This window comes from Thalassophryne amazonica, chromosome 7 (genome assembly GCF_902500255.1).
Source record: "Thalassophryne amazonica chromosome 7, fThaAma1.1, whole genome shotgun sequence".
NCBI lineage: Eukaryota > Metazoa > Chordata > Actinopteri > Batrachoidiformes > Batrachoididae > Thalassophryne > Thalassophryne amazonica.
The window spans coordinates 5,496,959-5,513,035 of record NC_047109.1 but is presented as its reverse complement, the minus strand read 5'-3'; the positions used below and the strand labels follow the sequence as shown (position 1 = coordinate 5,513,035).

General features: G+C 39.8%; 1 protein-coding gene across 1 annotated transcript in view; it reads left to right on the top strand.

The window, feature by feature from the left end:
• Positions 1–4,747, top strand: part of rwdd1 (RWD domain containing 1) — a 49,999-nt gene extending 45,252 nt beyond the window's left edge. Inside the window, exon 7 of the mRNA XM_034173748.1 lies at positions 4,563–4,747. Coding sequence (XP_034029639.1) covers positions 4,563–4,678 — 116 coding nt within the window. The 3' untranslated portion in view covers positions 4,679–4,747. The remainder of the gene's footprint in view (positions 1–4,562) is intronic.
• Positions 4,748–16,077: the final 11,330 nt, after the last annotated feature.

Genomic DNA, 16,077 nt, shown 5'->3' with positions numbered 1-16,077 from the left:
GCTATGAGACTTGTCTAAATGTGATGATTTATCTATTCTAGGGTGTAGAGTACAATTAAAGTCTCCAGCAAAAATATATTGGCTGTTAATTCTTCACAACAAGCAAAATAAATTATTGAAAAACCTGGTTCATCCTTGTTTGGAGCATACTAAATATTAACTAAATTTAGAGACTGTATGAAGTGTACCCTGAATTATCAAGTACCTTCCCATCCATCTACAGCTACCTTATGGCCATTTAAAGGAATAGACTTGTGCACTAAAGTCATGCAAATTCAGTAAGGTATGTCTTCTATAATACATTCCAAATCTAAGGTAGAACTCGACTAGTGTATACTAAGGTATATCTAAAAAAGGAAAGGAAAGTTGAATAGAGTAGAGTAGAGCCACTTAGGTGCCTGGTCTTGAGAACCAGGGATGGCAGGTTTATGTTTCAATGTTTCATGATACCTCTTGCTTTGGAAGTGAAGGGTGCCAAATATACCTCCCCTTACCACCTCGTCTTGAGCTTTAAATCCTCCTTGCCGGTATGGTGTGACTCTTGGAGAAAAATCATCTTAGATTTTATATCCTTAAACTGGGAAGGGTTCACTACGCCGAAGGCTCACTAGTTCAGTAGTTTGTGTGTGTATTTAAGCCAAACATCACAATTCAGTCACCCATGAAGGTTGGATAATTGCCATTTGAATTAAATGCCAAAGTCTTAATTACAGAATATTGTGTATGACATTTACACAGTATGATGCATCTTTATAACCAACGGAGTTAAAAACAAAGTGACGTGTTTAAATTTAAGTATATGGCTGCTGAACCTTCAGACTAGTGGCATGTTCCCCCTTTAACTTTCCCATCACTTGCTTAATTTTTTTTTTAGCAACCCTCTACAGTTCCATGAGGTCATCTTAATGGTTCTCATGTTAAAATATGAAAATTTACCTTAAACAACCAAAACATTACTATAAACATAGATGCTTAAAACTGCATCAACGTCTGAACATACAACCTCCAGCCCTGGAAGCCTAATTTCCCCCACCCCATTACATGATTCAGTAGTGCTGGACATCATTCCACATTACTGAGAAATTATCTAAGAGTGACTCCATTTATGGTTGCTATATGATTACACTATGTAACACAATTTTTGTTCCTGGCTTCTAAGTGTTATATTTCAACTGCTTATGTCTAAAGTCTATGGAAAAATGACTACATTCAGCACAAACTTTGATTTTATTTTTTTCAACGTTCTAGAAAGTTCTAAAAGTTTCTTGAAATTTCTAGAAAATTCTGGAAACTTCTAGAAAATTCTGGACAGTTCTAGCAGTCAAAGAATATTCTAGAAGACTACTCAGTAATAGTGAAGGCAAATCGAGAATATTCTTGAAAACACAAATTTCAAAATATCATTGTCCTGATCACAGAAGCAAAGTTTCTGTGGAATAACAGCTATTTTCTATTTATATAAGGCATAACAGGTTAGGAAAACACACTGTGTACCCAGGAACAAAACAAAAATAAAAATTTATTACATAGTGTTATTGGCCGTTATCCGGTCAAACAGCAAAATCCGATATGCTTTATCTGATAACGACGGTTATCTGATTATGAGAAATCGATTAACACACCTGGATTTCAGTACTCCGATTCCTTTTGTATTTGTAAACCATTAGTCAGATTTATTTTGCTGTTTTACATCTGTGCATGTGTAAAAGCATTTGTCACTCATTTCCAGAGGTTCAGCAGGATGACCTGCTGTCTTGTCACGCCTCATAACATCCTTCATCAGATCACAAAGTTCAGAAAGTCTGTCATGTGTCCAAAAAAAAAAAAAAAATTGACAGCTTCCTGCTTCAAGCTTCCTTGAACATGTCTGTGTGTTGTTTCAGCTTTCTAAAGAGCATGTTTTTCTGAGTTCTATGTGGTTTATAGACAGATATATTAAAGTTGAGCAGAGTTTCCGAAAACCATGAGGTCATATTTCAGGCACAAGGACATCAACCTTCTTGCAGAGAGACAGAGAGAGACAGATGGACAAAGAGAGAGGGAGAGAGATACACAGAGAGTGACAGACAGTCCTTTATTTGTTCTTTTAAATTCACATACCATGTCTCATCTCCATGTGCGAAGCTCTTGTCTTAGGGAGTCATATTCCTTCTGCTTCTTGCGTATTCTGATTGCCAAGTTGGAATAAAATTGTACCAGCTTGTCTTCATAAAGTATGTGCTTTTTCTGCCCGCTTTCAGCACTACTGCCTTTTCTCTGTTGCTTTGGTACTTCATAATAAGTGTTCATGAGGAGGTCTTTGGGTCACTCCTCAAGCCGATTCGGTGCGTTTCTCTACGAAAGGCCTAGACGTCAGTGTCGAGATGTTTAGCACTTCCGGGATCCATATTTCAAGAAAGAAACAGGCGTTGTCACCCTCCGCCCTCTCTGGTAGATTCACCAGTCTCGTGTTGGTTCTTTTGTACCTTGATTCCAAATTGATTATCTTTTCCTCCATGTCCATTTTTATTTTCAAGGCTATGAACTTTAGCTTGAAGGTTAGCTTGAAGGCTAACAATTGTGTCCATGTTGAAGATTCGTGTCTTGGCGTTTTTAATGCTCTCTATGCATTCTTCAACCTCGGTTCTCATTCCGTCAATTGTGACCAACACTCCATCAAATCTGTTGGAAAAGTCAACTTTTAACTCTCTAATAGCTTTGAGAATTGGAGCCTGTTTTAGTCCTTCTTCCTCTGCACTGCTCGAGTCTTCCATTGATCTGCTAGCATTAGGTTTAGCTTCTCTGCTTCAATTGGATAGCTCGACATCACGTCTTGGGTTGTGAAGACTTACTGTGACCCTAACCCAGTTTACTTGGCACAGATGATATTAGGAAGTTTTTGCAAGGCTACTGTTTGTATTTTAAGTGTTAAAAGTTCACTTTGCACTGGTTTTCTTGGCATGTATTAGCAGAGCAGGGAGCTGTGCATCCGCCTAAAGTACCACCATATCGGAAGTCATACATAAAATATTTAGCGGCAAATTACTTTAATTTGGTTTTATTTATGTCAAGTTGTGGTTACAAATTTCTGATTAAAAATGTAAGGTAATTAATTTGACATTTAAATGTACTTAATCTTAAAATGTCACTTGCTTTGCGAGGGCGCCTCGGCCACATTTTGTCCATATGATGTGTTTCTCAACATGATCAACACGCAGGTACCTCAGTGTTCAGGACCCCAGCAACTGGACACGCCCATGCTTCACCTGGGTGCAGCGGATAGATGGTTACTTCAGGAAAGTGTGGATTGGCTAGTTTTCTGCCAGGGTGATTCCCATTCATGACCAGAGGTGGTTCCATATTGTGGTGGATGTGGTGACATGCAGCACCAGTGCTGCTCCCAAACCTGTCCCAACTAACAAAGATATTACTTATTGGAATCAGGCTTCATGTTGTATTTGATTTTTAATCGGTACAGGCACCATTTTAAAAGTATGTATCTGTTTGACATTGGTATTGTAAAAATCCCAAACCAAACCCAACCCTAGACCTGAAGTAATGGTAAATGTAGTAGTTTCACTGAGGCCCTTTGGGGCCCGGGCTTAACACTCATCCCATCGCAAGAGGCAGATAAATGGTAAATAAATGAACTGCATTATGGCGCTTTTCCATCTGCATCAAACGCTCATTACACAATAATGCCTCACATTCACCCCGATGTCAGGCTGCTGCCATGCAAGGCGCCCACTACACACTGGAAGCAACTAGGGGATTAAGGACCTTGCCCAAGAGCCCTTAGTGATTTTCCGGTCAGGCTGGGATTTGAACCGAGGATCCTCTGGTCTCAAGCCCAACACCTTAACCACTAGACCATCACCTCCCCAAAGATGAGTCTACCACTCGCCCTGGAGTTGGACTATCCCAGTCTGTGATCATGTACCATGTTTATGTGCTGGAATAATCTGACTCCTGTCCTATTGTGTTACCTGGTCTGGATCCTGAATGTATAATTTCTTTAAAATGTACTGGATGCTTTAGTCGATCTGTGCAGTGCTGTTTTTGAAGGACTGTGGCACTGCAGAGAACTATGTTATATTGTCATCTTAATTCTTAACTCCAGTGTTACGTGATCACAAAAAGACCAACTGGCTGGTTCCCACCTCCTCTGCTAGGATGGGAAAGGAGGCTGGTAATAAGCGAGTTACTCTCTTTCATTCGCTGAATGATCTTTACACTGAACTTTTCTAATGGGCTCACACAGATGCAAGCTATTCATAGTGCTGGCTGGTTCCCTCCCCCTCTGTGCGCATTTTTATGTATGTTTTTCACCACATAAAATTCTATTCATAATTAGTTTTAGCCCAAGTGTTTTTTTCACTGACAAAATTAAAGCAGAACAGCAAAAAACAAATAAATGTCCCCACTTGCTGTATGTGATGTCACTCTCAAAACCGGGCATATTTCTGCTTGGGTTTGGAGAGCGCGTACCTGCCTCCTGTTCTGCCTTAGCAGAGTAGACGGGAACCAGCCAGACAGAGAGAGAACATTTTTACATGACACTCAATTACATTCCTTTTCTGCAGCTGGAAACAATGTGGAAGTGGATGAGTCGCTGTTCCAAGACATGGAAGACTTGGACCTAGAGGATGAGGAGGACCCAGACTTTGACCCTTTAGAAATGGGCAGTGATGAGGACTGAGAGCGGCGGAGACCAACAGGACTGTGGCTGATCCTCTCGAGACTGTGTGATTGTACTTGTCACCTCAAACAGAATCTCACACTTTTTTAAAATCCTTGAGGAAATTTATGAAGTAATTCTTAAATAAAATATTAAATGCACCAGTGTAAATTTCTGTCCTTGAAGAGGCAAACTAGAGTGCACTGGAAGACCTCTGTCAAGTCTCAGCAGTAATACTGGGTCATAGCTTTGTAGTGCAGATGGGGGCACTGTGTTTTTGCCTAAGTATTTTTATATGAGTTTTTCTCATCTGTGATTGGTTGAGGACATTACAAAGGATAATCCATCACCTCTGGAGAGGTCAGACTGCTTGGTACTGGGGTTCATATCGCAATAAAGGTTGTTTCATGTGATAATACACGTCACAGTACATTTTCTGTAAGTTTAATGAATTCAGTTTCTTTTTTTCTTTCTTTCTTATTATGACTTTTTAAATTAAATTTTTCTCCTTTTATTTGAGTCACTACCCCAACTAGAACTGAAAAGCAAAAAGTTTTCAAGGAAGTAAGTCCAGTTGACCTGGCAAAACCAGCTTGAATACCATGACTCTGAAAACTGTGGAATGCTTTATACTTGTATATCTTGAAAGCTTCAGCAAAGTTTTCTGCTTCAATGCCTAATGTGTGGTACAGACAACTCCACCCCACAGACGCATATGGAATGTTTGCGCTATAAGAGGATCGGGTTCTGGCTAGATGAGCTCCCCCATTGAGTTGAGCTCTCTGTAGCATAAATCGACAGTTGAGCTCCCCCATTGAGATGAGCTCCCTGTCATCTAATGACAATGTTCTGCTTTAAAGACAGCGTGTACATGCCTTAAACAACCATACACATGCAGGTCTTTACTTTTTTAAATTGAAATGACACTTATTACTGTGTTTTTATCTAAAGATAAAAGTTGGGTGGGTTTTCTTCAATAGGGAGCTCAACTCGACAGGTGAGGTGTCGTTTGAACATCTTGACTTCACTCTGCCGAGGATACTACATATGCCCAAGGTCAGAAGAATAAAAACAATCATGCAATTTTGTCACCGTATATGTTAGCGTCTGCAATTTGGTAGAATCTGAGATTCTACAAGTAGAGTCTCTGTTCGAAGAATTTAGTGGCAGAATCCCAGTTGAGACTCCGATCAGAGACTCTACAGAAAACAGCTTTTGATTTCACACTGAGCAAGGTGTGTCTGTGATGTAAAGTTGATTACAAGTTCTTATTTTCTTACTGTGATCACTTCAGTGTTGGGAAAGTGTAGTGACACGGACCCACAACAGGGGGCGCAAATGAACGGTCAATAGATGAGCCAAAATATAACAATTTAATGTTGTGTATGTGCACAACGAACATACAGACAATCTCAGAATATCACAACAGTCAATACACAAAGGTGACGTGTGGGCAGGCTCGAGGATAGAAGACGTCTGTCCTGAGGAGAGCCAGAACCACACGATTTCCGCCGCCCCAGAACCTGGTGAATACTGGAGCCGCCAAGTCCCGAATTCCCAGGTGATCACCGTCCCCGACTGTCGGATCTGGTACTGCTGGCGAAGAACAAAGACAGTCAAGTGTGGGTGTGTGTACACCCAGTAACAATAACGGTGGGAATGCCACCTCCACCTCTCACTCAGCGCGTTGCAGCGGTCTCAGCTGAAAAGGAGCGCCGTCTTGCACAGACTCCTCAAAAACGACCGGTTCTCCTGCAAACACTCACCATAAACAGATTTACAAAAGGCTGAGGATATTACCTCCTATGAAGTATGATATCTCGGCAACGAGGTGGAGATGACGTCTGGTCTTTATGGAGTGAGATGATGTTGAGTAGATGGGTGACAGCTGTCAAGAGGTAATGAGCGACAGCTGTCACCCCCGGCTGTGTCCATGGCGGCAGCGCCCTCTCGTGCCTGAAGCCCGCACTTCAGGCAGAGCGCCCACTGGTGGTGGGCCAGCAGTACCTCCTCTTCTGGCGGCCCACACACAACATTCAGCATGGTATGGCTCCAGTGTGAAGTTATGACAGATATTTTTCAAACTTCCACAGTAAGGTATTGCTGTCATTCTGTCGAGATATCTTGAATGATAATATCTAGGGATGTGAATCGTACAACAACTCACGATTCAATTCTAATTCTTGGGGTGACGATTCGATTCAGAATCGATTTTCGATTGAAAGAGCTCTGAGAAATAGTTATATTACTTAAAAAATGTTTATGTTTAAGAAAATGCAGCTTTACAAGGTTAATCAAGTGATTCTAGGTGTAAATTTACTTATCTGCTTGGCTCCTTCAGAGTTGGCTGGCAGTTTAGTGAAGCGCTGGTCAGTAGTTGGCAGAGACCGCTGCTCAACTTCTTTTAGCTCTGATGTGGGCTTGGGGATTTGAAGTGTTTCCCAAGTACTTGACTTTCACTTTGCAGATTTTGCACACTGCACAAGTCATATCAAGCTCCTTACACAGCAAATAATAAAATCCAAAATGCGCTCAGACATTTGCCTTCAGCAAAGACGGTGCCGGCTGAATTAGCTCTTCGTCCGCCATGCTAAGCTGCAGCTCACAAATGTTTGAAGCACGTCGGACCCTCCCTCGCAGGGACGCTGTAGTATGGAGGCCGTTGCCTGACAAACAGTACACACAGCGAGTAAGTAAGAAAATGTTTTTTAAAAAAGTTTCTTGCACATTTTGGATCGATTCAGAATCGTAATAAATAAGAATCGTGATTCGGACGTGAATTGATTTTTTTCCAGCACCCCTAATAATATCGCATATTTTTGTCTAATTTCCACAGTTAGGTTGTTGTCATTCTATGTCTAGATATCATCTTGTCATGATAATGAATGGCTTGGTAGAATCGGTGACTGCTAGTAGAGTCTCCAGCTCTGATCGGAGAGTCTCCGATCAGAGTTTCTACGAGTAGAATCTCTGATTCTACCAAATCGCAGACTCTACTCTGACATATATATATGACCCCGGGCCCTATTCTGAATTCATACATGAATTTGGTGAGTTTAACTTGTCAACCTGTGCAGATAACATTCTGATTGTTGGTGATTTCAACATTCATATAAATAAGCCTTCTGACGCCCTCTGCAAATCATTTATGGACATTGTGGATGTATTAGGATTCCAGCAATGCATTCAAGATTCAACACAGTGGAAATACCCTGGATTTGGTTCTAATGCGCGGTATCGTCACAAATATTGACATCACACTTCTTGCATATGTGTTCTCCAATGACTCACTTATTAAGTTTACAGTCACATTGCTGTGTTTCCTGGGACAAGAACCTTATTTGTCATTGCAGCAACACGTCAACTCCTCAACTGCAACTGAACTTGGAGCCAGACTGCCTGATATATTGGCATCACTTGTGGGAAATGACCATTCAGTAGACAGTCTTGTGAACGGTTTAAACTCAGTGCTCTGCCTATATTAATCCCCCCCGTGTCACCGTCACCGTGGTTCTGTCAGTAACCTTGGGATCTGTTCCTAAATGTTTCAAATGTGCATTGATTAAATCATTGCTTAATCAATCAATCAATCAACTTTTTTCTTATATAGCGCCAAATCACAACAAACAGTTGCCCCAAGGCGCTCCATATTGTAAGGCAAGGCCATACAATAATTATGAAAAACCCCAACGGTCAAAACGACCCCCTATGAGCAAGCACTTGGCAACAGTGGGAAGGAAAAACTCCCTTTTAACAGGAAGAAACCTCCAGCAGAACCAGGCTCAGGGAGGGGCAGTCTTCTGCTGAGACTGGTTGGGGCTGAGGGAAAAAACCAGGAAAAAGACATGCCGTGAAGGGGGGCAGAGATCGATCACTAATGATTAAATGCAGAGTGATGCATACGGAGCAAAAAGAGAAAGAAACAGTGCATCATGGGAACCCCCCCACAATCTACGTCTAAAGCAGCATAACCAAGGGATGGTCCAGGGTCACCCGATCCAGCCCTAACTATAAGCCTTAGCGAAAAGGAAAGTTTTAAGCCTAATCTTAAAAGTAGAGAGGGTATCTGTCTCCCTGATCTGAATTGGGAGCTGGTTCCACAGGAGAGGAGCCTGAAAGCTGAAGGCTCTGCCTCCCATTCTACTCTTACAAACCCTAGGAACTACAAGTAAGCCCGCAGTCTGAGAGCGAAGCGCTCTAATGGGGTAATATGGTACTACGAGGTCCCTAAGATAAGATGGGACCTGATTATTCAAAACCTTATAAGTAAGAAGAAGAATTTTAAATTCTATTCTAGAATTAACAGGAAGCCAATAAAGAGAGGCCAACACGGGTGAGATATGCTCTTTCCTGCTAGTCCCCGTCAGTACTCTAGCTGCAGCATTCTGAACCAACTGAAGGCTTTTTAGGGAACTTTTAGGACAACCTGATAATAATGAATTACAATAGTCCAGCCTAGAGGAAATAAATGCATGAATTAGTTTTTCAGCATCACTCTGAGACAAGACCTTTCTGATTTTAGAGATATTGCGTAAATGCAAAAAGGCAGTCCTACATATTTGTTTAATATGCGCTTTGAATGACATATCCTGATCAAAAATGACTCCAAAATTTCTCACAGTATTACTAGAGATCAGGGAAATGCCATCCAGAGTAACGATCTGGTTAGACACCATGTTTCTAAGATTTGTGGGGCCAAGTACAATAACTTCAGTTTTATCTGAGTTTAAAAGCAGGAAATTAGAGGTCATCCATGTCTTTATGTCTGTAAGACAATCCTGCAGTTTAGCTAATTGGTGTGTATCCTCTGGCTTCATGGATAGATAAAGCTGGGTATCATCTGCGTAACAATGAAAATTTAAGCAATACCGTCTAATAATACTGCCTAAGGGAAGCATGTATAAAGTGAATAAAATTGGTCCTAGCACAGAACCTTGTGGAACTCCATAATTAACTTTAGTCTGTGAAGAAGATTCCCCATTTACATGAACAAACTGTAATCTATTAGACAAATATGATTCAAACCACCGCAGCGCAGTGCCTTTAATACCTATGACATGCTCTAATCTCTGTAATAAAATTTTATGGTCAACAGTATCAAAAGCAGCACTGAGGTCCAACAAAACAAGCACAGAGATAAGTCCACTGTCCGAAGCCATAAGAAGATCATTTGTAACCTTCACTAATGCTGTTTCTGTACTATGATGAATTCTAAAACCTGACTGAAACTCTTCAAATAGACCATTCCTCTGCAGGTGATCAGTTAACTGTTTTACAACTACCCTCTCAAGAATCTTTGAGAGAAAAGGAATCTTAAGAAATCTAATCTTGGCCCTATAGTGTATTGAAAAACTATAGGCCGATATCAAATTATCATTTTGTTCTAAAATTCTGGAAAAAGTCGTTTCAGAGCAGCTTGTGACCACTGAATTTGAATTTGAATTTATTAGACAGCCATGCAACAAAATTTCACTCATATACAACAACAAACCTCATAAAGTAGTCAAAGAAAAAAGACGGTAAGAAAAAAATAGATGTACATGGTGCCTAAAGGTGTAGGCAGAAGCAATACAAAGCTTTGCAAATCCTCTTCAACCTATATTCAGTTGAATACACCACAAAGACAAGATATTTAATGTTCAAACTGATAAACTTTGTTGTTTTTGTGCAAATATATGCTCATTTTGAAATGGATGCCTGCAACACATTTTAAAAATTTGGGACAGGGCAACAAAAGACTGGGAAAGTTGATGAATGCTCAAAGAACATCTAATTGGAAACAGGTGATTTGTCATGATTGGGTATAAAAGGAGCATCCCCAAAAGGTTCAGCCATTCACAAGCAAAGATGGGGCGAGGATCACCACTTTGTAAACAACTGCATGAAAAAATAGTCCAACAGTTTAAGAACAATGTTTCTCAACGTTCAATTGCAAGGAATTTAGAAATTCCATCATCTAAAGTCCATAATATAACCACAAGATTCAGAGAATCTGGAGAACTTTCTACATGTAAGCGGCAAGGCCAAAAGCCAACATGCCCGTAGGCGGCAGTGCATTAAAAACCTACATCATTGTCATTTAGAGTAGTGTTCAGAATAATAGTAGTGCTATGTGACTAAAAAGATTAATCCAGGTTTTGAGTATATTTCTTATTCTTACATGGGAAACAAGGTACCAGTAGATTCAGTAGATTCTCACAAATCCAACAAGACCAATCATTCATGATATGCACACTCTTAAGGCTATGAAATTGGGCTATTAGTAAAAAAAAAGTAGAAAACGGGGTGTTCACAATAATAGTAGCATCTGCTGTTGACGCTACAAACTCAAAACTATTATGTTCCAACTACTTCTTTTAATTCAGGATACCATTGTCAGTTAACAGAGTCCGTCGCTACATCTACAAGTGCAAGTTAAAACTCTACCATGCATAGTGAAAGCCATACATCAACAACATTCAGAAACGCTGCCGCCTTCTCTGGGCCCGAACTCATTTGAAATGGACAGACGCAAAGTGGAAAAGTGTGCTGTGGTCTGATGAGTCCACATTTCAAATTGTTTTTGGAAATCATGGATGTTGTGTCCTCCAGACAAAAGAGGAAAAAGACCATCCAGATTGTTACCAGTGCAAAGTTCAAAAGCCAGCATCTGTGATGGTATGGGGGTGTGTTAGTGCCCATGGCGTGGACAACTTACACATCTGTGATGGCTCCATCAATGCTGAAAGGTACATCCATGTTTTGGAGCAACACATGCTGCCATCCAAGCAACATCTTTTTCAGGGACGTCCCTGCTTATTTCAGCAAGACAATGCCAAGTCACATTCTGCATGTGTTACAACAGCGTGGCTTCATAGTAAAAGAGTGTGGGTACTTGACTGGCCTGCTTGCAGTTTAGACCTGTCGCCCATTGAAAATGTGTGGCACATTATGAAGCACAAAATACGACAACAGAGACACTGGACTGTTGAACAACTGAAGTCATACATCAAGCAAGAATGGGAAGAATTCCACCTACAAAGCTTCAACAATTAGTGTCCTCAGTTCCCAAACGCTTATTGAGTGTTGTTAGAAGGAAAGGTGATGTAACACAGTGGTAAACATACCATTGTCTCATCTTTTTTGAAACATGTTGCAGGCATCCATTTCAAAATGAACAAATATTTGCACAAAAACAAAGTTTATCAGTTTGAAAATTAAATATCTTGACTTTTTGGTGTATTCAATTGAATATAGGTTGAAGAGGATTTGCAAATCATTGTATTCTGTTTTTAATTTACATTTTTCACATCCCAATTTTATTGGAATTGGGGTTGTACATATCTATATACAACCGTCCATACATTTAGTCATTTAAGTTTTAATGCTTTGAAGTTGTGAAATCATTCCTAATAGGTGATATAAAATGCATCTATTTATTCCAAATTGAGTATAATTTATCAGTTTCGGTTCACAAAGAATCCGTTAATTTTTCCATTTTGAATATCTCTCTAATAACTCCATACCAGTCATCAAGTGTTGGAGGAGCTGGCTTTAGCCATTTCCTAGTAATTGTCTTCTTACTGGCTGCTAGGAGTACTTGCAGCCATTTTATATCCCCTTTTCTGTCAGGTCTGAAACAATGCCCATGTACATATTCATAAAATCATTTGAAATTTCTACTTTGAAAACTTCTTTTACAGTTTTATTTCTCACCAATAATGATTCAATAGAGTGCATTCCCAGAAAATATGGAAATGATTTCCCTCCACAGATCCACATTTTCTCCAACATTCTGTGTTTTTAGTTATGTACGTATTTACCTTGGTGAAGTGAACGAAAAAATCTTATGTCACTTTTCCAGCAGTGCTCTCTCTGGACCAATGAGTTCATGGAGGTCCACTGGAAAATACAATTTTTTCCCAATTCTCACGTGATGTTTATCCTCCCTTTGTGTTCCCACCCTTACAAAACAAAATCTATAGGAAATTCTATATGCATGGCCTATAGGTTGCTATAGGCTAGTCTATAGAATTTCCATAGACAAGCAACCTATAGGCTTCTACAGAAAAACCTATAAGTGCCTATAGGCAATTGGGACGTTTCACCTATAGGATCCCATAGGCGGTCCTATAGGGCCAGCTATAAGAACCTATAGGGCAACCCATAGGATCTCTATAGGAACCTATAGGCCAACCCATAGCATTTCTATTGGATCCCGTAGGGCCCCCATAAGAACCCATAGGCCAACCTATAGGAGTTCTATAAGAACCTATACACCAACCCATAGAATTTCTATCAAAACCAATAGAACAACCTATAGGAGCTTATACGATAGCCTATAGGATTTCTATCTAAACCTATAGATCAACCTATAGGCTGTCTATAAGAACCTACAAGTCATTATGCCATAAAATATACTAAGGATAATAGGAACAATTAAACATTTAAATATAACAATTATTTCACAAATAAACAATACACAAACAGTGACAATTTAACTTTGTATTGGATGAAATATTGAACATTAGGGGAAGGCTTTAATCAGTGTTATCACACTTCTTCAGTAAGCGTTTGCTTTCCGTGTTCAACAGGTGAGTGATGGCCATTTTGACTGGTTTAGCATCAGGAGACCGGGTCTGTTCTTTGATATAATCTGCATATGAAAAATAAATAAATTAAATCTGTGAATTGTTGATGCAGCATACAGATAAAACAAAACCAGCATAGGGTTTAACAGCAATTAAAACGGTTATTCAAAAATAATTCTCCAAGAAATATTATTTAAAAATGATACCACCAGTTCCCAAAGCAGGGGAAAAACATTACCGTATTTCCTCTATTAGAAGCGCATTGGCTTATGTAAATAATGTTTTTTTTTTAATGGTCAAAATGTTTATGTTTCGAAAGAATTTAATTTTTGGTCTAGATGCGCCTCTATTGGACGTGTGCTTCTCATAGAGGAAATATGTTATATGTAAGGCATTGCATTAATATTGTTATTGTTCTGCCAGTTAACTTACCAATTGCGAACTCTACACCAGGCAGCTTCTTTTTGGCACTCATATCTTTAAAAGCGTTGCTTTTCTTCCAAGTGAGGGAAGATGACTGTAGTAATTCTGGTGTGTGAATCATCCGCAGCAGGGTGTTTGTGTATTCTTTAACATTTGTTTTTTTGGCATTTAGTAATGCAAAGTTATCTGAAATTAAAAGACACTAGGTTAGGCACAAAATAAAGCTTGAGATGATGTACAACAGTAAGAAAAGTTTCCTACAACAAACAGTATACAAAGCATTGTCTAGAATAAGAAAAACATATTTTTTTCCACCAGGGAAGCTTGATGTGCACAAATGCAAGAAAAAATATTATTGCCTGGGTTTAATTTTGAATATTCCATTATTATTGCACCTACCATGTCCTCGCCACTTGTGTCTTCGGAATGAGCTGGTGAACAAGCAGCAGAAGATGAAGTGGACGCATGTGCAGGAGAGGCATGCTGTGAAGCAGAGGCATGCTGTGAAGAGCATGGTGCAGCTTTTAACTTTTTTTTACCACATCCAGTAAATCAGGCAAGTCTAAAAGAAAGACAGATTTGTGAGGATTAAAAATTCAAGCTAAACTACAAAAATCGCCAAAAGTTCATAACAACTGAAGATGGCCTGCTACTGCTTGTGGTAAGATTTATATATACAACTGTCATCATTTCTGTTCAAACGTGAAATTTGTTTATATACACAAATTATAGAAATAATTCATGGAAAATAAATGTCTAAACTTCAACAAGTAATATTTGTCATCCACTTGATACTGGGGCTTAGTAAATCACTTTCTAGACTGTGCCCCGGTTACATGTGACACACACGTCATGCTATCAAATAGCTGATAGACTGGAGAAGACATAACACATGCTCATCAGTTGGACGGGGTAGTCTTCTAATAATTTTTTGGGCCACCTTTCCTCTGTTGTTTTTTTATCTCCACATGTGTGGTCTCTCAAGTTTCAGGCATACCATTGTTATTTCTACCTGGTTCTTTTTATGTAAAATTCTGCCCCTTACCAAAAACCAAACCATTGTATTCCTCATTTTGAGTTTATTCAAGGTCACGTTAGAAACCAGGCCTGGGACCCCCACAGACAGTGTCCATCTTGTGAAAGGCCCCTAAAATGAGTCATACAACACTTTTTATACCTTGTGGGTGTTAACATAGGTGTGGTTTAGTCTAACATTTCTAATGTTACTGGCTCTCACCAACTGTGTCTGAAACTTGGACAGATGATAGAGTAAAACTTAACATATTTCTCAGAATGTCCAAACAAATAACACAAATACTTAATAGCTAACATAAAAAAGAATTAGCACAGATATATATATATATATATATATATATATATATATATATATATATATATATATATATATATATATATATATATATACAAAAAACTTCCATTTTGTGTAATAGAATTTAAGATCTACAGTGAAGTTTTAGGCTAGAAGGTAGGCATAGTGGTTGAAGTCAGTTTGAAAAACAAGTTCAGTCTTTCATTTTAATTTCTCACCTAAAAAATGAACTGAATGTTGTGTGGGCCGCCAGAAGAGGAGGTACTGCTGGCCCACCACCAGAGGGCGCCCTGCCTGAAGTGCGGGCTTCAGGCACAAGAGGGCGCTGCCGCCTCAGGAATAAGCCGTGGTGACAGCTGTCACCCATCATCTGTGACAGCTGTCACTAATCATCACATCTGGTATAAAAGCAGGAAGACACCTCCACCAAATTGCCGAGGTATCATCTTCATCTGGAAGTAATATCCTCAGCCTTTTGTAAATCTGTTATTGTGAGTGTTTGCAGGAGTACCGGTCTGTTTAGTGGAGGCTGTGCAAGACGGCGCTCTTTTTCTTCTGAGGGACCGCTGCAAAGTGTTGAGTGAGAGGTGGAGGTGGAATTCCCACCAGGATTGTTATTGGGTGTTCACACACCCACCCTTTGACTGTCTTTTGCTTTCTGCCAGCAGTACCAGATCCGACACGCCGGGAAGGCGGCTCCAGTATTCCTCGGGTTCGGTGGTGGTGGAAATCGTGTGGTTCCGGTTCGTTTCCAGACGGGCGTCTCCTATCGTCGAGCCTGCCCACACGACACCTTTATTACTTGACTGTTGCACATTCTGAATCTGCTGTGTTTGGTTGTGTCATTCACAACAGTAAAGTGTTATAATTTGACTCCTTCCATTGTCCGTTCATTTACGCCCCCTGTTGTGGGTCCGTGTCACTACACTTTCCCAACACTGAACTTTGAACTAATTCAAAATTGAAATGGTGATCTATGAATGTGAACAGTTCACTTTGAACATGTGTGAACTGACCTTTGAACTAGTTCATGAAAAGTGTGAACTTGCACAACACTGATCAAGACTACACATGGACATTTTATACTTACTTCTCAG